Source organism: Stigmatopora nigra, chromosome 2 (genome assembly GCF_051989575.1).
Source record: "Stigmatopora nigra isolate UIUO_SnigA chromosome 2, RoL_Snig_1.1, whole genome shotgun sequence".
NCBI lineage: Eukaryota > Metazoa > Chordata > Actinopteri > Syngnathiformes > Syngnathidae > Stigmatopora > Stigmatopora nigra.
In genome coordinates this window covers 17,202,501-17,228,240 of record NC_135509.1, presented here as the reverse complement: position 1 = coordinate 17,228,240, position 25,740 = coordinate 17,202,501, and the positions used below count along the sequence as shown (strand labels likewise).

The following is a 25,740-nucleotide window of genomic DNA, read 5'->3' as shown; positions in this document are numbered from 1 at the left end:
AAATTCTGGGTCCTGCCCAGAGACTTAATGCCAACAAACAATCCTGAGCTCATCATAAATCATTAAAAAAAAATGAAGTCGATTATACACAACTGGTGTCTCCTTCAAAAGCAACAACAAAACAATACTAATGTTAACTACCAAGCAAACATAGAAAATGAACACTTATAGATCTTGAATGAATGCATAAAAAAGTATACTTTTTAAAAATCTCAAAGCAGAATCTGAGCTTTTTTAAAAAAAATATTTTCTTTCTCTCAGATGATCACATCCAATAGTTACTAAAATCTGACAGATCTCAATTTAATTTGGTATGTATATTCTAAGTATGTATATGCTTTGATCTCGGAGTTCTATTTCTAATTGTTTTTTTTTTTTATCTCCAAAAAAAACATCTTAAAATTAATTGTAGATATTTTTGTTACCTTTTTGGTTCCAAATTAGCTACTAGACGTAGCCAGGCTGTCATTGTTCATTATGAACTTATTACAAGTCATAATGTGAAATAAAGAAGCTGCCCTCTGCAAGAAAGCCATTTGCAAACTTTGTTATTATTATGTGAGATGAACATATATAATATATATAATAATATAAAAGTGTAAAATGTACCTCTTTTAATTGGCTGGCCAGCGATTCCAGTTGTCCCCTGCCAAACACCCCCAATGCCCCTCGTGAGGATAAACGGTTCAGAAAATGAATGAAAAATGCCCATCTCCTCCTACAATCCAGGCCATAATATTTCGACATTTCTCCCATTATGGAACATTACGTCGTCCAGCAAGAATAAAAGGATAACTAAACAAATCAATTAAAAAAAAAAAGGCTCAAATACTAAAATGTAGAGAAAGAATCATTGGAGTTTTGTCCCGTATGACACCTATCAAAATATATTGCAGTATATCGGAAAATATAATGCAATATTTTCCCATGTATAGCACTTAGAATTCATATTTTCCAATATATTGCACTGTACTTCATGCATATATAATATTAATCATAAAATAATTCCATGTATTTAAAATACCTTTCAAGTAATAGGTTGGTAAATATGTTTTCTTTTCGTAAGGGGTGGTCTCTAAATGTGATGTAATTTTTCTCCATTATAAATCCTGATCTGTTCATTAAAAGAGATACTGGTTTCCTTCCAGAGTATTAAATGTCCACACGTTTTTCTTCAGCTCCTTTTACACTTTGCATTGTGGCTATGGTCAACTGGAGTTAGGAGGGGGGGGGTTTCTTTTTAAGATTTAAAAATTGACTGTGGCCTTCTCAGTCCCCCAAGTCCTTACTTTCAGGATGCGGAGTGTACTTCAATCGAAAAGTGCCTGTGAAATGAAAAGCAGACAAATTGGATCAGGAAATCTTATTAAAGGGGTTCAGAAAATGAATGAAAATGCAAAAAATATTTTGGTTGGTATGATCATTCACCCTTGACCTAAATAAATACCCAGGTGAAGCTCATCATGAGAACGTTTAATTAAGGTTTCCGTTTGCAAGCCTTTGCTTCTCTAAAAAGTGGAATTATGGACGTTCAATCCAACTCTCAAATTACCTAAAAACCATAATTGTTTAATGTGATGGTTTATGGCAAACATTTGGACAACCCGTACTGTGAATTGAGGAAGTTAAAATGCAGTTATTTTGACATAAAAGTTCTGCAAGGTGGCAATTGAATTAAAGTTGAGGCATGCATGGAAAAAAAACCTAAATAAAAACAAAACATGGAATATGCTCATTTGAAAACAGTTCAAATATTGGAGTGCCTCTGTAGGGCATGCTTTCTGGAACCAACAGTAGTTTTTTTTTTCAGTAAGAAAAGAAGATGGATATCAAGAAGGGTATGTATTATGATGCTTGTGTACTACTCACCTTGCTGTAATGAATCCATGGGTGGATGTTTGCAGTCGTCTGCTCTGTGCCCGTGACCGCCGCAGTTGTAACAAGAAATAGTCCCCGGTATTCGCTTTTGAACCCCGTTTCCCACAATGCCGTGAGGCTGGTAGAAACTAAAGGCTTTTTGACGGTCATGTGACCCAGGGCTCTGGCAGTAGAGGGGAGACGGTGCCATCACATAGGAGAAAGGCGTAGTCGCAGCGGCTGCGGCACCGGACGTGGCCAGGAGGGGGCCGAGATGGAGCACAGGGCCCAGGGTGAAGACGGAGCTGGCTGAGAACGGCTGCAGGTATCTGGAGGTGGGCGCGTAGGTGGGTGAGGCGCCGTATGCCCCGCAGTTGCCCCGACATCCGCATGAGCTGCAAACGCACATGGAGTGGGCGTGGCTTTGACTCTTATCCAGAGTACTGCAGGAGCCAGAGAGGCTAGGGGTGGTTTGCTGAGGGTAATAGAGATTGCCGGGCATTGCTGCGACAGGGGTGCTATTTGCTGTCGCCATGGAGACCGGTACACCGGCACCACCCGGGCTGGCTGTTTGCGAGAGGGACCTTGTGGAAGGAGGGCAGGTGACAAAAGAAGAAAAGGATGACGTAGGGGGGTAGGAGTAGTATATGGATGGAGATGAGGTCGACGAAGAGGAGAGGTGAAAGTGGAGCGGTGGTTGCGACACGTGGTGGAGGCTGTTTGAGGTGGAGGTCAGAGCACAACTGGTCTCAACCATCAGACCCACCGAAGCCCCCGTAAAACCCAGACAGCCTTCGGTGTCACGGAGGGGGGAGGAGGCGTCCGGCTTAAGCTTGAGCCTGGGGAGGAGATTTTCCAGCTTTACACTCGGGCCCGAGGCCTGCGCTTTAGTCCTGTCATCCGTGGATAGTGGGGGAGGCCTTGGCTTTCGTGGGGAAGACAGAATACGGGTCTGGCTCGAGAGGGGGCTCTGAGGGTACCCGCCTGGCGGGTTGTAGTGAGATAGAGGGTATGGTGGATGGGAGGTGCAGGACGGGACAATGGGAGTGGCCGAATCCGTCTGGACGGGAAGGACTTGTGCTGTGGGGCGACTGTGGCCTGTGGGGCAACTAGAGTTCAGGATAAAAACACATGGGCGCTCTTTTTCTTGACCGCTTGCTACTGCATCTGGACCTGCCACACAAACAATAGAGATATTGGTGGAAAGTAAGGTGACTCTTGGGTAGAGGTGGAGAACAATTTAAAATAATAATGAATCAGTAAATGTATTATGCTTTAAGGCAGTCTTTGTGTATGCAGTTCAGCTTCTTTCTTAGAGCCGACTTCAAGTTGTTGCTCTTTCAAACACAAACCAGTCATTTGGTCCACTTTGTATTCAATTCATTTAAAAGTAAGTTAACAAACAATATCTCACACCATCAACACACTATGTTCTACAAAACTGCGATTGATGTTTTGCTATTAGGCTCTTAGGGAAAATACTTTTTGCCATTAGTAGAGTCTCCAGAATGCCTACTCACTGAGTAAAATGAAGTAAATCTTTAGCTAACCCATCTAAATGTGAAAATGGGGTTGTTTACGACCCATTCTGAACTTTTGCATTTTTTTAATGAAATATTAGAGATAATAAACTAAAGCATATGCACTATACTAATTTACGAGCACCTAAAAAATAATATAAAATATTTTGCCCAAGTAGTTTCCTAGCTTTCTACCTTTACCGTGAATGTACCAGGATTTTCTTACACTGGTTTCCCCACGAAATAAACAAAATGTACTTATACAATCGTACATACAGTATATTACATTCTTGTGAATAATACCAATAACAAATGATACACATAATATATATGTTTATATGAGAGTAAAACTTTATCCATACTGTTCTACTGTATTATCTTGACAATAAGTCACATTTTCCCCCAATTTGAACCAAGTTTCAACTTTTTTTTTAGGTTTAAATTTTATTCCAGATAATTTAGCACTTCTTTACTTTTGTGTGAATACTTTTCCCATCAGTGTTTATGAGGACAGATAAAAATTATCACCCTGGATGAATATGATGAATGCAAAAATGTTGCTTTTCAATGAAATCAAAGAATAACCAAGGTATGTGTAACTGTTCTGGAGAAACTCACGCCTGTATATAGTATCTCTGCTCCTGTCCAGATTGAAGTCAGAGCAGAAATGTGTTCTTGGGGAACAAGAAGAACTGGAGTAGCCTGAGGATGAGCTGCTGTCCGTGTGAACGGGCTGATGGGGGAGCACTGTATCCACCTCCACTCGCAGCTCTACTGAGTAGATAATCATATTTGTAACTGCTTTTTGGTTAAACTGTTTTACACTATAAAAAGGATGACTAAGATGCCCCATAGGCTACTCTATAGTACTCCAATTGTTTTTTCATTGCAGTCTTTATGCAGTTCATATTTTGAACAAAATAGTTTGTGGCTTTGTCACCTGCAGTAGAGGCGTGTGTGGAGGGTCCCATATGACTGGAAGGCATAACTCGAGCAATACCACTACATGTCCGTTTCTCCATTTTCATCTCCCTGCTAATTTAGAAAAAATCAAGAATCAGACAAATCATGAAATCAAACATTCATTTAGTCATTTCCCAAATCCTGTATTCTCACAAGGGTCGTAGGGGGTGCTGGAGTCTATCCTAGCCAATGCCAAAAAGAAGGCAGAAAAGGCCCTGAACTGGTTGCCAGCCAATATTCATGCAAGCTAAGACGAACAACCAAATCACGCTCACACTCTTACCTAGGGGGAATTTATAGTGTACAACCAGCCTGCCATGCATATCTTAGGGATTTGGTTGGTACGTAACCCAGAGAAAACCCACACAAGCCCGGGGAGAACTTGCTTACTCCAGTGTGAGAACCCACCTGGAATCGAACCCTAGAACCCGGAACTGAGAGACCGATACGCTAACCACACAGTCACCGTGCCGTCATGAAATAAAATAACAAACAAATTGCATCAGATTGCACATGTAAAATGCCCTGACCACCCAAAACAAAGACTTTCATGGCCCTTTCTTCACCCTAATCAAAAGAAGAAGCTAGTTTTGTGTGACCGCACTCATTACAGACCAAAAAATAAATAAAGAAATACTCAAAGCAAGCCAATTTTGGGAGAACATCAGCTGCATGTACCCAAAATCACCACCAGAGAGAAGCATTAACGCACAGCGAAAGGTCAGTGCAACATTTTCAAATCCACTCTATGGAAAAGCAATTTGGGAACTTTCCATGGTGTTTGTCATGTTCAAGCATGCATATGTATTCCTACACACATGCACAAGCACAATGGAAACATGGTGAAAGTGGGAAAACATGATCAAAAGATAAGAGCATGCTTTCTTCTGTGCGCTTGTGTTCCACTATATACATGGAGGACTGTGGGTAAACAAGGCACAATTTATGCACAGAAACAAATCTGATAAGATTTGAGAGATCTCTCAACAGTCGATTTTGCAGGGATTACGATGACTTCAGTGACGTGGGCTATGACACCATTTTTTAACTTTAAAATCAGAATTGTAATATACAATTCTGGGATTGAAGTCAGCATCTTGGCCACCTTTTTTTGCTTCACTGGCCCTTATTCTCTTCCGTACACCATAAATTTCCACAATTTCCTTGTTTTTATAATATTCAATGTTTTTTCTTACTGAATTTAAGATTGTAATTATCTGCATGCGTTCTAATCAGAATTTCAATAAACAAAGGCTAGAAATATTCCATTCTATGTGTAATGAGATGTGTTTCCCATTCTGAAATAAGTGAAATGTAATAGCATAGCATTTTTTCATATTTACCAGTACACTTGATGTTGATATTTCCATTTTCAATTTGATTGACTTATTTTTAAATATTAGTTCAAGCAAAGTTTGCTAAAGTGTATACAGAAGAGACCAAACCAGACTGACAAATCCATCTTAATAAACAAAAACATCCAGAATTAATCTGCTTTAAAGAGAACTTCAACTTACTCTGCTGATTTCTGTAACTCCAGCTGAGTCTTGAGTTTCTTCTTTGCTCCCTGGGTTAAGTCGTACTTGTTTAAGTCTTCCTCTGTCAGTGCTAAAAACTAGATTGAGAAGATATGAGTAAAAAAACTTCCAGTCACTCAATTACTTCTAGCGTATTTTCCGGACTATATGTTTTTTTTAAAATATATATATAATTTATTCACAAAATATCGTATCATCTCACATGTTATTTTTATGCTGAACAGCAAGGCGCTCTAGGCCTGTGTTGATTAATTCGACATTGGTTGTGGGTAGACTTTTTGTCCATCCCTTCACATAGAATTGCATGTAAAATTAAAAATAAATAAATAAAAATAACTGAGAAGGGCTTAGCAAAAAACATACCTTTACTTTTTGTGACTTTAAAAATAAATTAATTAATAACTTGGCCTGTTGTTAACCCTATATTTTTGAAATATTTTATTATTATGCTTTTTGTTTAAATTGCCTTTAACAAAAATGGCATGACTGTTCTTGTTTTTATATTTGATCAAATCAAATTCCCCCAAAAATGCGACTTATATTTGTTTTTTCCTTTACATTGTACGTTTTTTGGCTAGTACGACTTATACTCAAGTGCGACTTATAGTCCGAAAAATACAATGTGTTTTCAAATTCAATTATTTCTTAGACAGATCCTACCTCTTCCATTGTCAGCTGTTTGAAGACCGGATAATATTTATGTAAGCGAAGTTTGCGCAGCCAATCAAGGATGCTGTTCTGCTCTGGCATGGTCACTTGGGATTGTGATGGAGACAGTGCGTGGTGCTGGGAACGGGACTGACTTGGTGAATACGAAAGGGACGGAGAAAGAGGCAAATGCTGGGCTTGGGCACCCATTTGACAGCTAGTCTGCAGTTGCAGTGGGTAAAATGAGGACTGTTGAGGCTCGGAATATGTGTGCTGTTGAAGTGAAGGGCACGGTTTGCTTTGGGGGTGCTGCTGGGAGGAAGTGTCACCTCTGCCAGCGAGGAAGCCCTGTGTGGGCAAGGTTGGCACCGTGGGAGGGAGTGAGGACAGCTGAGGAGAGTGTTGTGGAGAAGGATGCGAGGGAGGGAGAGAAGCCAGCCGAGGGGAGGAGCACGCCAAGGTAGAATTATGAGTGCTGACAACAGGCTGGACGCTGGCCACTCTGTATACTGCCCTGAAAGAGGAAACACCGTCACAGGTTGAAAATGCGAAACATTTCGGTGATGTCAAAATCTTACCTGCCGGTGCCTTTGTACTGCATCATACTGCCAAACGAGCTAGCTGAATAACAGATGGGAATGGAAATGTCATATTTATTGCGTAAAAAGCATTTATGTTATTCTTCCTTATTATTTTTGAATTGCGTCAAGATTGCGTCATGCTAAAACGAAGTAAAACCAGCTGTACACACGCTAACAATCAAGTCATTTTGTTTCAATCAAAGTCTATAAAAGGTTCAATTCTTGCATGACTACTTAAACATTATCCAAGGAGATTAACTGTATGTTGAGGTGTGTTACGTGGGATTCTTCATCCCTGAACTGTCCTAAATATCAGCAATCCTAAAACGTTATCCATATTTTGAGGTGACAGCCATGTCCTACAGGAAACGAAAAGACACACACTTTCTTGCTACCCACCAAAGGCGGACATTTAGCTGTGTTTAATGTGACCTAACCCTCTAATAATTCACCCCAATAGAAACTAGTAGTTAATCACAGTAAGGCTTCTAAACATATTATACATCACAAAATGCTACCTCTAAAGATACGCAGCTCTCCAAGTACTTAGAACTTAAAAATCATGATTCAACTTTTCATAACTGGATCACAAAGACTTTTGAGAATATATGGGCTGTACTATAGTATCCCAAGCCAAGAGGGTTGTAAACAGGCTTTAGGTAAGAGCTAGATTACGCACAAAAAAAATATCAGTTGAAAATGGTGACTTAATATGTTGTACAGTCTAGGGAACGACAATGCACAGTGCAATTACACCACTCTGATTACTAACACTGACACTTCATTCCCTGCGGTTTGACTCACTCACGCGCACACGCTATACCGGAGTTTAAAAATACCCTGCAATGAAGTCACATTCGTAGAATCAAGTGAGCACACACACACACACACACGAGGTCATCACACTCGACTTCCCAATGCAAACATACCACAATGAATTCCCACACCAGACAAAAATAGACGGTGTCTTCTCCCTTTAACACCTTCAAAATATAAAACCAAAAATCCTCTCTGCGGTATTTCTACCACCTCCTCAAATGATAGACGATCAATCAATTTAATTGTGCACTAATTTCTTTCACCTTTAAAAATGCATAAAAAATTAAAGGGGCATTATGTAGACAGTAGCGTAGTGTACTTTTTCATTTTTGCTGATATGAAGATATGTAGGGTGTAGCCCACACACAGTGTATATTGAAATCATCATAGCTAAGGTTAACGTGTAGTCTGTAAGCCTGATTGAAATGTGATATTGGTAGAATTACACAGTTTGATGTTACCTGGCAACCCAAACCGGAAAGGATGTTGTTGGCGTCAATATTTCGATTGTGGTTGCCGTACTATTTTTAGCCGGCAGTCTTACATAATGCTCTTTTAAGATTCTTTCTATAACCAATGATGCCACATCTTAAAATAGACGTTTTGCGTGTCACTGTGATTTTGACTTAGTTTGGGAAAAAGTAAATTCAAGAAAGAATGACTCACAATTGTTGGAAGTGAATGGGTAGGTTGGGACGACAGGTGCTGTGGGAGGTGGGGAAGGCATTTTGGGGAGCAAGGAAGAGAGTGGAGATAGACATTTGGGTGATAGAGGGCTGGTGGATGTGAAGAAGAGTTGGATGCTGTGGTGCTGGAGGACGTGGCTGGGCAATACTGTCAGCCATCTGGGTTGGGGAGGGAGCGGCCAGACAGATTGTGAAGGACAAAGATATAGACAAAACAGAAATGCAAATATACACTTTAATATAAACCAAATCATATACTGTTGCAAATATTATTGACTGTACTACTGTATTTTTAGTGTTGATATGAATTCTCAAATAGTATTACAATAGTGATGTGATGAAAAAGTCACTACGACGCTGCAGAAATGTACACATTGTTCCCTCAATTCTCAAGAATTTTGTCGACTTTGTCCTCAAACGAGAAGGAAAATCTTCGCAGATTGTTTCCCGAAAGTGGGAGATTCCGCATAATCTTCTAAGTGAGTTCTACAATTGTAAAGCTTTGCTAACGTTTATGCTCTAGAAAAATGTATTAAATGTTCGTGGTATGCCAGAATTATTTTTTCTGTTAATCATGGGCCGATTTGAATTGAGTTTTCTCATTATTTCTAAAAAGATTTTAAACCACAAAGACCAGCTTTAAATACTATTTATTTTACACTTAAAAGGGAGAACCCCATTCATTTTATTGTTTCCTCATAGATGTAGGCAGGTATTTAAAACAAAAACATAATTGATAAATGTGTGTGTGTGTGTGGGTAAAACTCAATATTCTATGAATGAAAATTCCCAATCTAATCTTCTAATCATTAACTGAATGAAGTTTTTCATTACATAGGACTTCTGAAGGTAAACTCTTGTTTACCCATTTTGTTTCCATTTCAAACTGTTTCACTAATCAATTGTCCTGGAAATGCACTGTTTATATTTGTAGTGCGAAACAACATTTTCAGGCCGCTTCATCCATCTCAATTATAGAATGAATCAGATAATAAATAATTGCTTTGCAATTTGGACAATTCTTTTTTTATGATAACTTTATTATGTTCCCTTTGATTTTGTGTCCAAAAACACCCCAAAATACGTTAATTCATCTGAAAACTAAATTTTAAAAGGATGTCCTTGCCAATTGTTTGGTGTATGAAACTTTCCACTTAAAACAGATGACGTCTACATTACTTTCAGCGTTTGTTAAAATGGTCTGTGATACAAATGTGGGTGTTATTTTAAGTAATTGCCTGCCATTGACAGGAATAATTAATTTAAACAAATGTGTAAAGATATTTTGACATAGTTTTCGTTGGAGAATTCTCTTGATTGAGCAACATTGCAAGGTTTTCAAGCATGAACGCCGTATTTGAGGCAATGCCCCACTATTCTATTTCAGTAATTTCTTGTTTGAACAGGTCTGAAAGTAATCAGACTTGGGTGTGGTCAATTCAAATTTTCTGAGAAATGTGACCATCCATGAAAGAGTCAAGGGTGCAATTACTACTTATTTTTACATAGGACTAGGCAGTTTTGAATTTTTTTTCCCCTCTCTTGTTAGCTAAAATAACCATTTTAGAATTAGATTTTCAGAAGATGAGATGAACATTTTTCAATAATAAATTCACAATACATTGCCTAAATAATTTTGTAGAATTCAGCTATTACCTGGCACAGGACAGAAAGACTTCTGAAAACTAACCTGGCATCAGACTCACTGGACTGAGGCAAGAGCTTCTCTATTCCCTCATCAGGAAAGGCCTGAGACAACTGAGAGAGGACACAGTTGGTTAAATATTAATTTATAAGCACCTTATTGAAATATTTACCTCATTTCATGTATTTTCCGCACTATAACGTGCACTGGATATAAGGGGCATCTTAAATGAATTTTAAAATGTGTTTCATTTATAAAACGCACCAGATTATAAAATCCAAAAGTAGTTGTGCCAGTGGTGGTCCTGGTGGTCATAGTAATGGATTGTATTATACTTCTCCATTTGGTGACTAAATGGAGAAGTTATACAATGTAATATTCGGAGAGAAACTTAATATGAATATAACGAGATTAAAATGTAACTATTACAAAGTTAAAATCAGAATAGGATGAACGTTAAGTTATAGCTTACACTATTATAAGATTGAAATTGGGAAATGGGAATTTTGTTGCTTATTTTTCTCTAACATGAACCGGAAGTTGTTTTGGTTTCTAGGGCAGCAACTTTTGCCGACGTGAATTCTGTGTGGGCACAACGTTTTTTATTGTAATACAAATAAGCAATATTTGGAGAAAAGTCATACAATTATATGATTAAAAACATGACATTATTTATTTTTGCATTACTCCAACCAGAAGTTGTTCAGGGTCCGTACTTTTGGTGACATTAGGTCAGTGTGAAAAATTTGATTTTGGAATAATTTTGGAGGTTTATGTGATTCCTGCTGATGAAACTTTGATGAACATGACTATTGTTAATATAGATGACATAGTTTTAAATTAAAAGATTTTCAGATGGTGGTGTCCCTTGAGATTTTTTTCAATGCAAAATGCGTGCCGCGGCTCAAAAAAGGTTGGGAAACAATGGCGTAATGCATTTATTAGATAAGGCTGTCCTACAGGGAATTTCGCATCAAATTGATTATGTGCTTGCTTTTGAGAAAATTATTTTTGTCTTTGAGTTAGGCCTTATAGTGCGGAAAATAAGGCAAATTTATTTGAAAATTGTCTCAACATATTTAAATTAATCATGAGAGGGCAGTCCTTACTTGTAAAAGTAGCTCAGCCACTTCATTTTGACTTCGAACAACCGATGAGACGAGACCATCAGACCAGCTGACCTAAAGGAATAGAAATGACCAAAAAATTGCGTCAATCCCCAATTAAAAAAAAGCAGTACTACTAACCTTTGGGTGTTTACCTACCTCAAAAATATAATCATTTTTGTCTTCAAACTTGTGCGTTGCCCCTCGCAACACAATTCTCTCAACTGCCACTGCCAAAAAAAAAAAAAAAAAAAATGATACTTCGAATTTATAGTTCTGGCCATACTTTTTCAAAATAAATTGGATAAAAAAATATTTTGCCTTAATAATAATAAAAACAAACTATTCCACAAACTCTTCCACTGCTGTACTTTTTTGTCTGGTCGAATGTGTTACACGTCAGTACATTGTAGGAGGGAAAAGAGATTTGAACTGGCAAGATTCTTTGCATCGATGGGTGTGAGTGCACAATAATTACAACGTATGAATGGAGTCATATTCGACTGCATAAGATTATGTGAACGCATAGCAGGCATGAAGGGACAAGCAGCTCGAGAAGAGAGGACATGAAAAATGAGGCTGGGTTAAGACAGTGTTGGAGAAAGTGTGCCTAAAGAGAAATGAAAATGCCCATGACTCACTCACCAGTTTGCTTTGTGTTTGAATTAATTGTACAAACTTTATAAGAACCAACATGCTTCCATTCAATTGATTTTTGACTACCTACACACACACTGAGGGTAGAAATATTACAGATAAACTTAATTAGCAATTTCTATCATTATAAAGAGCCTCCATAATCATTTTCCATATGTGCTAAGAAATGACTATTGTCATCTGTGTTCGTGTTGTGACTTTTATGCTGATGAAAGCTATGCGAAGTGACCAGGAGGTAATATAAGAATGTTGAGTGTTGTGTTTCAGGCAGAGGCAGGGAGCCAGACAGATGGGACTAGAGCAGACATGGGCAAACTGCGGCCCGCGGGCCACATACGGCCTGTTAGACGTTTTAATCTGGCCCGCCGACGGTGTTCAATTTTATTTTATTTTTTTTACCCCAAGATGGCGCCGTCCCGTGGAAGCCAGTGGCTGTACCTCTGCCCACTCTTATTTGTTTACAGCCCTTCTATTTTTAAATTACAGTTTAATATTTCTTAATACATTCCTTTTTACTTTACTTTGTACTTTATACTTTTTACTTTAATGATGAGTGATAAGTATGTTAATACTTTAGTCCTTTATTCTGTTTATGTTTCATATGTACTGTTAACGGATGCAGTTTTTTTTATATGTATCATATCTTGTGCTGACCCGGCCCGTCTGTCAAATGTTTTAAGTCAACGTGGCCCCCGGGCCGAAAGGTTTGCCCACCCCTGGACTAGAGTCACTAGACTGTCCCTTTAATGTGAAACCACCATGAGCCACTGGATCAGCACAGGGTGGCTGATTTTTAAAGGTTGTAAAGATAGGTATGCTAATCAAAACACCTACAATTTTTATAGTGTTGCCACACCCGCATTTCCATCTATCAATTAGATTTGATTCAGCATGTAATATGAGTTTTGGCACAGCTGCCAACCAGTATGTGAACAGTTCTGATGTTGTTATGACATGAGATAATTAGCCAACACGTTTTACTGTGCGAATGTTACCATTAATTTATGTTTAACATAATCCAGTTGAGGCGCGAGTGGTTAGCGCGTCGGCCTCACAGCTCTGAGGTTCTGGGTTCAAATACAGGTCATGTCCATCTGTGTGGAGTTTGCATGTTCTCCTCTCTGTGTGGGTTTCCTCCAGGTACCCCGGGTTCCTCCCACATTCCAAAAACATGCATGATAGGCCGATTAGAAACTCCAAATTGCCCCTAGAAATGGATGTGTGTGCGTGGTTGTCCGTCTCATTGTGCCCTGCAATTGGCTAGCCACCGATTCAGGGTGTCCCCTACCTCTGGCCAGAGACAGCTGGGATTGGCTCCAGCACCCCACCTAATGAGGATAAAGCGGTTCAGAAAATGAGATGAGAACTTTCCTCATTTCAAGTAGGAGGGTTAATATTTAAATATGATCCAATTGAGCCACCTGATGGAGTAGAGCAAGGGTGTCAGACTCGGGTTGGTTCGCGGGCCGCTTTAACGTCAACTTGATTTCACGTGGGCCAGGCCATTTTAGATATAATATTTAGATTTTTTTGTATAAATTGATTAAAAGATAGATTTTTCCCGTCTTCCCTTGTCAACTCCCAAGTTTTTAGATTGACCTTTGGAAATTCCAGTCTTCAGGTTTCTCCATATATATTCAATCTGATTAAGGTCAGGAGACTGACTAGGCCCTGACCTTTTTGTTCCTCTTATGAGCCACTTCTTTGCCTCTAAAACTGCAGGAGAGTCTTTTTTCCTCTCGATTGTTAGATGGGAGGGAGCAATACTGTATGTCTTGCTATACTGTATGTCTTAACTACCAATTTTGTCATACACAGTTACCTGGGTATGATGACAAATAGATTTTTAGTTGTTTGTTGAGTCAATGATGATGACAAAGCATATGTTCTGCTATTATTATTTTTATTATTATTAAAAACTAACTAATGAAACCAGCAAGGCTCATTTATTCATTTTCAGAATCGCTTATCCACATAAGGGTCGCGGAGTGTGTTGGAGCCTATCCCAGCTAACTGTAGGCACTAGGTAGGGTACAACCTGAATGGGTGGCCAGCCAATCACAGAGCACAAGGAGACAGACAACCATTAACGCTCACACTCATGTAAAGGCAATTTTGAGTGTTTAACAAGACTACCCTGCATTCATGGGATGTGGAAGGAAACTGGAGTACCAGGAGAAAACCCAAACAAGCCCAGGTAGAACATGCAAACTCCACAAGGGGAGGAACCACCTGGGATTGAACCCTTAACCCACAACTGTGAGTCCACCACTTTAACCATCGCCCCGGATCAGTTTAATGTCCTTTCAGCTTCTTCACAGATGTTTGATAGGTGTTAGATCAGGGTTTTTTTTCCAAGTCTGATATTTAGGTTTGAGTCAATTGAAATCATAAAGCTTTAGAGCCTGGGTTCATTGAACTCCATCATCTCAACATTTTTCAATTTCATTGTGCCTTTCACAGAAGTATACCTGCCGTCTTTATTTTTTCACAGTAAAAACAGTGTGGCGGTATTTGATGTGCTTTATTTTTGCATCACTTAACATAGAGATAATGTGTTTTGCATAATAGTCCCCATCTAATCTCACCAGCTAAAAGGCCATTTTTCCAAAATGTGGCATGTCATTGTGCATTCCAGTAATTTACAATCTTAAAAGTTTAAAGTTTTCATTACTGACAGGCACTATTCTCAATTTCAATTAATAAATAAACTCAATAGTTTGGTTATGTATATCACTACAGTACCTTGAGCTATACTTATCCTATTCACATAGATTCAGCTGGGCAAATTGTTAGAGGACAATATGCATGACCAACATGTACAATTGCTTATCTTAGTCAACGGTGGTCATCTAATATATATAATCTATTAAATGAACCATGTACCACAGACAGTACGCCACTGCAAAATACTAGTCGGACAATAAAGTAGCATTGTAAAAAAGACCATCCTGATAGGCCACCTAAAAATGCAGCCGAGGGTGAAATGAATCCCTCTGCAATGCCTGGGGTTGCATTCTTAAGCTTAGTTATGCTCAGTGGGCCTGGCATGTTGCATCTTGTCCAACAGGGTTTGACTAGGAATGACACACGTTTCATACTCATATGAACAGGGTGGGTGAAGGTTCGCTCATTCATCATTAGGTCAAGCTGACAATGACAGTGAGAGGCTATTTATAGAATACGATATGTAAAACGGTGGTAGTGTGTCGATCATGTTAAATCAAGGAAACGGGATATGGCACATGCTCACCTGTTCCTCTCTTCTCCTGGTGCTCCTTAGTGGGACTCTTAGTTTGTACTGCAGCATCCTGGCCCTGCCCCACGGCCAATGAAGGAGGAAGATGATGAGAAGGAGATGCGAGACCCAGGTGAGGAGCATTTGATTCCTGGCCGACAACATGTGCGCCTTTCCCAGTTTTCGCCTCAGATCCAAACGCAGGGGCTGTGCCAATTTCTCGGGTTTTGTTCTGGTGAACAAAAGAGACAGGCAGTTCAAAAAAAGAGAGTTCATAGAATTAGGGCGGCCCGGCAGATGAGTGGTTCAGAGCATCGGCCTGGCAGTTCTGGGGTCCTGGGTTCGATCCCAGGTCGATCCTCCTGTGTGGAGTTTGTATGTTCTCCCCGAGCTTGTGTGGGTTTTCTCCAGTTGCTCTGGTTTCCTCACACATTCCAAAAACATGTATGGTTGGCTGGTTGAACACTCTAAATTGCCCCTAAGTGTGAGTGTGGTGGTGATTGGTTGTCCGTCTCCTCATGCCCTGCAATTGGCTGGCCATTCAGGGTGTCCCATGGCTTACCCAAATTCAGCTGGGATAGGCTCCAGCACCCCCTGCAACCCTTGTGAGGATAAGCGGTTCAGAAATTGAATGAATGAAATAGCTTGGATACGAATAATTTGGAAGTAACAAAATCTAAATCTATTTCTAAAACTGCATCTTTTTCCACTTTTGTACCCTGAGACTGTTTTCTATGGATTCATTTCCTAACCAGATGAAACTACTGCCATGTGTTGTGTGTGGTGGATATTGAGCGAGACCTGCATGAAACATGCTATTATAGCAGGCCCATCTACATCACATGGTTTGGGATGTTGCACTACAAAGACCAGAAGACACGTGTTTTTTATTACAGACAGAGACGGCATACTTAAAAATAGATTACTAAAGTAACATTTTTGCTTTGACGTGCATTTCTATACTTTGACTCATGATTTACTCTACCCTAATACATGTCTTGGTCTGAGGTCAAAACTTTTAAGCTCCCAGCCGCCCACACTGTCACTAATATTAAGTCTCCTACAGTAGTGAAAAGCACTGTAACAACCATTCACTCAGGCGACGCAAAAATATCCAGAGGGAGGAGAGACAGCATTTCCAACTTCCTGGGGATTCACTTGAGACACACACACACACACACACACACACACACACACATGCTCCAACCAAACCACAGAGGGTTGATTTCAGCAATAAGAAATGTGCTGAGCTGCAGTAAGCAAGGGCCAAGGGAAACAAAACACTAAATACAAATGCTGTACTCTGAGCAGGGTACTTTCCCTTTACTGCTCACTCATGTTTAAACATTGTGTTTCTTGTTCTTAAGTTTGAGAAAGACAAAAGGTACGATAACGATCTAGGGGAAAAAGAAGTTCAAGAGTTCAGTCCTTCTCTTCCCTGTTAATCGAAATTCAATTATAGAGTGCCATGCCAGATCGGAAACGACCTTTTTCAAATATAGCTAAAAAGACAATGCCTTCCAAAGCAGCTACACTGTAAAAGGAACATCAGATATATTGTACAGCTTTAATGTCAACTAAAACTCATTTTAAGGTATTGGTGACATACACACTTGTTTCAGCCCAAACAACAAGAATGAACATGCTACTTCAAAAGTTAAATCTAGAATGAGTGTGTGACATTTACCCTCATATAACCCATAGGGGGGAGGGTCAGCCGAGGCCAACAAAACTTATACTTATACATGTACTAAACAGAAAATTCTGTTTGAATTATGAATTTGCATTTGGTTTCTGTGGAAAACACAATCCAAAAAAGATGAAATAAAAATAAAAAGTACAGATTAATTCTTGGATTCAAGATTTATTGCAACATTTTGTAGAAATGTAGTTATTTTCATCATTTAAATCTTTCACTGCAGTGCAAATTTTACAAAACAAAGCAAAATGCTTTACCAGACCTAATTATACCTTTCCTGTCCCAAGTGAAAACATTTTTGTATGTTTTGCCCTCTTGCAGACAATTATTGGTTGTGATAAACATGCTCTTCATGTAAAAATCAAAATGTAATCCCTCCATGTTGTACAAAATTATAGTTATAAGTAGTTATAAACCACTCACAGACTCACTCCATGCAAAGTCTTGGCCTTTTTTAATCAATAATAAGTGTTAACTCTACTTACCAATGTCTCAAAATGCAAAATATTGAAAGTTACCAAACGCCTCAAATGGGAAAAAATTCTCTATACAAGAAAATCAAATTTTTGAAACGCAAAATCCCAAAAATTGAAAATCCTCTTATAGCATCCTGTACTTTGTGCTTTGAAATTGGTGTGATAGAGTTGATCTCTCATGAGCACACTGTCCTCCCATTGGCTGCGCTGCCATTATGCTTTTTATGTGCCTTCAACCTTTGTTCATCATGGAGTTCTAGCACACTGTTTTGAAAGTTTTTCTGTGTGCACTAAATGCAACTTTCATCACATACTCTATGAAAGTTATTCCCGGGGTTTATATTCCTTTTTATTTTAGGGGGTTATTTGGGACCTTGGAACAGATGATATACGTCTAGAAAGTTACTCTACTTACGAATAATTCAAGTTACGAAAACCACTTCTAGAACTATAGGTACCACTTATCACTCAATGTATTCATTGCTTTTACCAGTAATGTGTTACATATAATAACAGTAAATTGAAGTTGGTCACGGCATGCATATATCTGTATTTGGCCAACAGAATTAAACTCAATTAGTCATTAAACTCAAATGCGTTTTTATAAAATTTGCTATTGTCCTACCTTGTGCAAGCAGGTGCAGGATGAATGGCAGAGCTGAGCAGCAGACACAGGCAAAGCGGCAGTGGTTGTTGCATCATTAAGTGAGTGGCCCGAAGGAGACAAAGACACACTGTCCTGGGCGTAGTGTTGATGCAATTGAGTGTAAGAGACAGACACTTGACCACCACATGGGCCTGCTCCTTGATCCTCTACTCCTACTCCTCCACAGCTCACCTGAAATAATCAAGATACACATTAATTATGAAATAATATATATTAAAAACAAATAAAAAATAAATAAATGGAAATATATATATTTTTTAATAACTCAAGAAGAATGGAATCAATTGTTTGATGAATCTGATGATGTTGATGAATCAGACTTTGAACATTTTCAAATATTATGATGATGAATTAAACTTTAAAGATTTAAAATTGTAAATTCCATTTGAGAAGTGTTCAAACTGGTAGTACATGTCTGACAAAATTTCCCCCACTGCTTTCTAGCACATTATATGAAAGGGATCTTTTCAACTTCACTTCTGCTTTTGTACCCATCCCAAAAAGCTTTCACATACACACATGTAATTTAAAGGTCTGCTGTGCTTAAAGGTGTGCTGTCATTGACTTTGACAAACCTGTAATTTGCCATTTAAAACAAGGATACTCATGCGCATCATATTTTACATGCTTCAGAACTTTGGGTTACCATAGCTAAACTCCTCACTGGGTTTAGTTTGTATTAATGAATGATATGGCATGCATTTTATTACATAGGTCTCATAGTATGTGGTTATTAAAATAATGAAACCCTTCAATGAACCCAACACATTTGTGTGAGGATAGAGAGTACAAAATGGACAAAAAGGATGCAAGCAGGATGAAAACATTGCAAACAAGACTGCTGATCTGAGATTTTAATCCCAAACTAAACTGTTCTGACCCAGTTATGTTTAATAAACACTAGAATTTAACACTAAACAAAAGCAATTCATCACAAAGGGACTTGATTTAAATGTAATGTTTTTGTTGTATTTTTGTTTTTTTAAACAGTGCAGTATTGCTTCAAATGAAAATCCAGCATAGTTTCTGAAACAACAAAATGAGTATAAAAACAAACCGAAAATAAACAAAACAACAACAAAATGTAGCAAAGACTTCCATGATTTGTTGTGTTTTGGTACTGGTCTTGCTAGTTCAACAAAAAATGAATATGCTGGGTTTCTTTGCAGGGATCTCCTTTCAAGAGCTGCATTACAACAGACATAAAAAAAATTGGTCAATTGACAGCAAAGGCGGGACAAACAGACAGGTAAGCCAGGCAGCTGTTTAGGGACCTAAGTCAATATTGGGACACCTGAGGACTGCTAATATGTGCAAAAAATGACTAGAATTGGCCATTTTAAATGAGACTGCAGTACTTCGATCAAATTTTGTGAAAAGTGAAACGAAAGGGTGTACTTTTAATTGTGTTTTTTTATTTGACCATATTTAGTTATATTATCAAATGTTTTTCCTATTTTAATGCTCTATTTATAGGGTTCGATCGAGGAGTGATTAGTGTGTCAGCCTCACAGTTCTGAGATTGAAAGTTTGTTCTCAGGTCCTGACCTTCCTCTGTTAATTGAGTTTGCATTTTCTCGCAAGACCTTAGTGGGTTTCCCCCGAGTACTCTGGTTTTCAACACCATACCAAACACATGCTCTAACATTCTAAATTACCCTCATGTATGACAGTGACAGTGATTGGTTATCTTTCTTCTTCTCCCATGCGATTGGCTAGTCACCAATTCAATTGATTCGTATAATTGGCTGGGATGGGCTCCAGCACCCCCACAAGCCTTGTAAAGATAAGCAGTACAGAAAATGAATGAATGCTTTACACACATTGTCTGCAAAGTTATGATTTTCTTGTGAAGTGGCCATATACATTGTTTAACTTTTTATTGTGCGTTTGTGTTTGCAAAAAAAAAACTTATTGTGGTGAGCACAGGTGTGTGACCTAGGCATTTCTTGCTTAGTGCCGCAAGAGACCCTAGCAACGCCACTGTTGGACAGACAGTCAAACATTCTGCTCACTCCAGTGATGCACAGTTTGAACCTTACCTGTAGAACATCCTGGATGTGAATGAGCTGCTGCCTCAGAACCCCTTTCTGGTGAAAGCTGAAAGCCGGGTGATTGGACGCCATGGTGAAGAGCAAGAGAAACTGCTCCTCGGCCCTTCCGTCATTCAATGCCAAGCCGTAGTTGTTGATCACTGCGTCGATGTGCGTCAAAGTCTGGTATAAGACCCCCGCCGCCTCCCGGTTGTCCGAGGCGAGCAGGGCGAGAGACACCAGCAGTTTGCTCCTCACCACCTCGTCCGTGATGTTGGTGAGTCCGGATAAATCCGTGGGGTTGTTAGCTTTGATCTCTGTATCCCGGAGCGAATGGTAGTCCTTGCGGGCCAAGTCCTCCAAGCAGGACCCCAGGAAGCGAAGTTCGATGGGCACACAGAGGTCCAGCAGGCCACACAGGAACTCAGCTCTTTGGGCAGAGGTGAGTGAGGAAAACCAGCAGTACACTTCTTCCCTCTGGACATGGGTCCGACTCTCCACCATACTCACACATCCACTGACAGAGCGTTTGAAGCTTAAAAAAACTGGAACTCACGCAAAACAAAGTCGACGAGAACTTTTCCAACAGATCACCGGCTCTTTCTCATGTCGCAGTGGGAATGTTTCCCCCGGAATTGAACGGAAGGGCTGGCACTGTCGCGTCCCGAAACTAACAAAGAAAAAAAAAAGAATAAAACTAAAATTCTCTCATCCGCTTCAAGGGTTCCGTTCTATTCGGTACAGCCTCCGCCTGGTCCCCCTCCGCCGGTCGGACCGCCGCTCCACGAATACCGAAGAAACAACACTTCCAGCCAAACCTTAAGAAACGGTGAGGGCTGTCTTCGGGTCAAGAGTCATTTTATCAACTGTTGCTCCAAGAATGTGTCGAGATGTTCATTTAAAAACATTTCTCCTAACTTGTTTAGTAACTGTGGCGAAAAGTGAAGAATGCACAAGTCTTCCTCTTCAAGAAAATGTTGTAGCCAATGACAAAAAAACGATGTAATAAGTCATTTGTCGTTACCTTCATCGTGTGGTGGTCCAGCCGAGGCACGGTTATATTGAAAATAACAGCTGGGTATAATATTATCCAAGACCGATATCAGGAACGCCCATTCCTTCCAGATCTCCATTGTGATTGGTTATCAGTTCTGTCTGGAATCAATTCGGCTTTTCTGATTGGTCCATTGATCACGCGAAAAGATCATTTTCTCATGCAGCAGCACAATATGTACATATTTTAAAAGTTTAAAGTCACACAGGCCTATTTTTCCTTTCCTATGTTTGTGTGACTAACGAGTATGATGCAAAAAAATGTAACACAGTGGTCGGGTCAGCTGTTCAAAAGTTGATTCATTGTATTGCAGGTGACTATGTTTAACTAATTGCACGTCAATAATGGCGATAGACGTTCACTTCATTCGGGCCTTGAATGCTCATTTAATTTTTTTATTTATTATTTGGCCCAATTATTTGTTTTTATTTGTCTTTTTTTGTATTTACTCTTAGTATTTATTTGTTTGTTGTTATTTGTGCACATCGTGTTGAAGCTTTAAATGTCTTTATATTTGTATAATGACAATAAAATCATTCAATTCAATTCATTGGTTGAGTGACATTGACTGGGCTAACCGCCCAATCTATTTTTACTCCAAATCAAAAAAAGGAACTAGACATCTAGTGTCATTAAAGGAAATCATTGAATCAAATGAGTATACACGGCAAGGGTTGGAAAAAATCAAAATCATTACTACATTACTAGAAATATTTGGGGGTGCTGGAGCCTATCCCAGTATCTGGGCAATGGGACACAATCGGTAGCCAACCGGGCATTATTAAATTGACTGAATTATAGTTATTACAAGTCTTGCCTACTTATTATATTGACTACTTATATATTTATTACTTATTTATGTATCTATTATTATTATTGATTATTATTATTTATTTGTGCAGGTAATAGTGAAGCTTTAAATCTCACTATACCTTTATAATGACCATAATGACATTCTATTCAAACAAAAAATGAGGATGGACTCATAGACAATTAAAAAAGTACTAGTATTTTTATATCCTACTACGTATGCACCGTTTGCTTGCCTATTTATTTGTTCTGAAAAACTAAATATGGGCTCTGAAAAAAGGTTTGTCCACTTCTTTTCGTCACGGATCTGTAATTTGTATTTATGACCGCTAGAGGACAGCATATCTCTGTTTAAAACTAAGAGGGGAATAATGACGCATTATGTATACTTTATACCTTATTCAGAATACAAATACACGAATACTTTAATTCGTATTAATATAATGTTGACACATAAAAAGCTGAAATTATTAATTAACCTTTGCATCAACAGCTATCTTCTTTAGGAAAAACTGCTAGAATAGGTTGTTATAGTAACCACGGACCGCCCTCCAAACCAGGCATGTAGTAGCCGTTTTTCTCCAGTAGGAATGCTGCAGACACTCCTGCACACACCCAGGGTAAAACAAAATGCCATTTAGTCCTTTTATTTTAAACACTTTAATTCATTTCTCCACGAGAATCAAAACCAAAACAGTAATTCCCAGAAAGAAAGAAAATGGGGTAGAAAGGGAAGAAATAAATAAAGATTCAAACTATAGGGAGAGCTTGGCATGCTGTAACATGCTGCAGTGTAAAGGGCGCATCATCATCAGGCTGACGACAAATAGCAGAATCATTATTGGTTTTGGGCCCAAAAGTAAGAAAGAATATAAGCTTGTATGCCTCCCGCTTTGAATACTTGAACAGGACAAGGGGTAACGACAGAAATGAGAGAGTTGAGGTGGCTAGGAGAACAGGCATCTTAATCCAGCACTTGAAAAGAGGATGTACACGCTTGATACACTCCTATGTAGTTTTCCTTAATGCAAACATGCAGAAAAACAGAGAGGCTAACCTGCCAGATGGATTTTAGAGACAAATCTGCCAAATGCAATCATAAAGACTACGCCAAAGTACTCTTCTTGTCCTTCAATACATTTTAGGATTACCGGGAATATTTAAAAACCCTAATGTTGACCCCAGGTCATTGCTTACGTGCAAATGTCTGAGAAATACACAATTTGGTGTTAGAGCTTTACTGCAACATTATAAAAATAATAACTACAATAACAGCAGTGAACTGCATCATATTTTGATGGTTCTGTTGATCAACATTGGGATCTACACAATTGATACCATTTTTAATGACCAAAGAATTGATTATACGTTGACAAGATTAAGTAGAAAAGCAAAAAAAAAAAAGGAGTGTTTATGTATTTTATGAGATATTTTCCTGGTGTAATAACTATTATATTTTGTTGTTGTTGTCTATATGTTTAATTAAGGGGAAATATGTGCTTTCTGTTGAAAATTGTACAGGTTAACTTACATTGTCCTCTAAAGTTTTGAATGCACATGGTCACTAGTTAGGTGTTTAACTGTCTACTCTTCTCTAATAAGGAGCGAATTAAATTTCACAATAGGCCAGGGGTAGGGAACGTATGGCTCAGGAACCGTATGTGGCTCTTTTGATGGTTGCATATGGCTCTCTGATAACCTGTGAGATAAAATATGAAAACAGCTGGTGAGAGGCGAACCCTGAACCCACCAATAAGAGTGTCACGTCGGCAATGTGACGTTAACACTACCTCTAGTGCCACTTTAATCTGTTTATTTTTTTTATCAGCCTCTTCTACATGCATACTTTCAATGATACTCATTGGTTGGCAACAGCGTAAACATGTGGTCAAAAGAATTTAGTGTTTTTGTACTTTAAAATTGACAAATTTCCATGTATTTTTACTTTCAAATTCTAAGTATGGTTCTCAATGAATAACATTTGAAAATATGAATTGTTTATGGCTCTCTCTGTCAAAAATATTCCCGAACCCTGCAATAGGCGTTAGATTTATTCAATGACCAATACATTTCCAAGGACATCGGCAGGAAGTCCCCACCTTGTGGACTTTCTGTGTGTAGCTCCAGTTTTTTTTTACCTAGGTCTACAATGTCTTCTGTGTCTGAACTTGCTACTGTTTGCTAGCAAGGACATTTTCCCAATAAAGGATTAAATAAAATTCGAATCTAATCTAAATATGCCTTTCTGTGACTCATCTAGTCTGTAAATATTCACTTCTGTCTGACTTTGAATCCTTAATAGATACAGTTTCCCTCCATCCATGTTTTCATCAGCAGTTCTGTCTATAGCTCTAGACACAACCTATTATCCTACTACATAATACCATTAGCGGACAACTCAATAAATATCCAGCGGCAGTAAACATAGTACCAGGGGATTTTAGTCATATGCATTTAAAAATTGTATTCCCCAGATTCCAACAACCCATAAAGTGTGCTACACATGGGAAAAACCTAGTGTTGAACCTAAAGCAGAAAAAACAGAACCAACATTGGCATTTTGCCTAACAAGCAAACCAAAAACCAAAAAAAAAAAAATGTATGCACACTTTCTTGTGAAAGATTTTCCTATTACCTCAAACTCAACCCCTAATTATTTTTTATGTATTGTTACTTATATGCCCTTTTATCCCTAAACTGGTATCTCAACATTCTGATTTGGCTTGGCAGGAAAAGAGAAATGTAATCATATTTAACAAGTAGTCATTTGATAACTGAATTTAACAAAACAAATTAAAAAGGAAGATGGTTGAAACTAGTGATGTCCCAATCCGATACACAGTATCGGTATCAGATATATCAGGTATAAGATTGAATCCGATTCAGTGTGTTTTTAGTACTATATTGTGCAATTTTTTATGATCAGGAAAGGCACATAATTATTACCTCAACCAAAGCTTGCAACCAAATTAAAAGAAGCAAATGTAAATATAATGATAAAAATGTTTGTATTTAAAACAAATAGCGTAATGGTTTATTAAATAACAATCGTGAAATGCAGTGGAAAGGATTCAACCTCCTTGACTATATATTATTTTCTAGTATAATTTGTCATTGACATGCATTCTTGCTCTCCCTGCAAATATCTGAAAACGAGCATCTAATGTTAACTCATTCAATTTTGTTTTCTTTGTTAGGGTCAATGGAGTTTTTTTGTCTATTTTATTGAAATTATCTGCCTTGCTGTTTTGGAATTTCCCAATATAGTAGCTAAGCCATCAGGTACGTCTTTTAGTTATAACATTTGGAATATTTTGGAGCATGAGATTCTCAAATGAAGTGCATACAATACAGGGTCCAGCATTCTTACAATTACGGAGCAATTTGGCTTGCTTTCCTCTCATATTCCTATTGGTTAGAATTGTTCTAAACTGTGCCAATAGTATGATGTTGCTTTTTTGTTATTTAGAAAAACAAAGCCACACAAGCTTGGATCGAGCACTGCACAAACGGAATACTACTGATAAAAACCTTTGAACAGTGGTACTCCAATTTTTTATGATGTCAAAATGGGAACTGCAATTCTAATCGAACAAGGAAATGCATTGGTCAATAATTATCTCAAATACCTGTTTAGCTCCCTGTAACAAAAAAAAAAAAAAACAGCAAGTACTGTATGATCTGGAGTATAAGTCACAATTTTTTGTAGTTTGCCTACCCTGGCACAAATTGTTTGTTGTTTT

The 25,740-nt window shown here is 38.4% G+C and overlaps 1 protein-coding gene across 1 annotated transcript; it reads right to left on the bottom strand.

Moving 5' to 3' along the window:
* Positions 1–663: 663 nt before the first annotated feature.
* Positions 664–21,366, bottom strand: zcchc14 (zinc finger, CCHC domain containing 14). The gene is made up of 14 exons (XM_077710901.1): positions 20,143–21,366; positions 18,059–18,271; positions 15,274–15,490; positions 11,523–11,593; positions 11,367–11,438; positions 10,303–10,370; positions 8,593–8,771; positions 7,105–7,147; positions 6,539–7,040; positions 5,858–5,955; positions 4,318–4,412; positions 3,996–4,151; positions 1,870–3,030; positions 664–1,325 (listed from the first exon to the last, which is right to left on the bottom strand). The coding sequence occupies exons 1-14, from the start codon at positions 20,635–20,637 to the stop codon at positions 1,270–1,272; spliced, it is 3,426 nt and encodes a 1,141-aa protein (XP_077567027.1). The 5' UTR covers positions 20,638–21,366; the 3' UTR covers positions 664–1,269.
* Between the last annotated feature and the right edge of the window lie 4,374 nt (positions 21,367–25,740).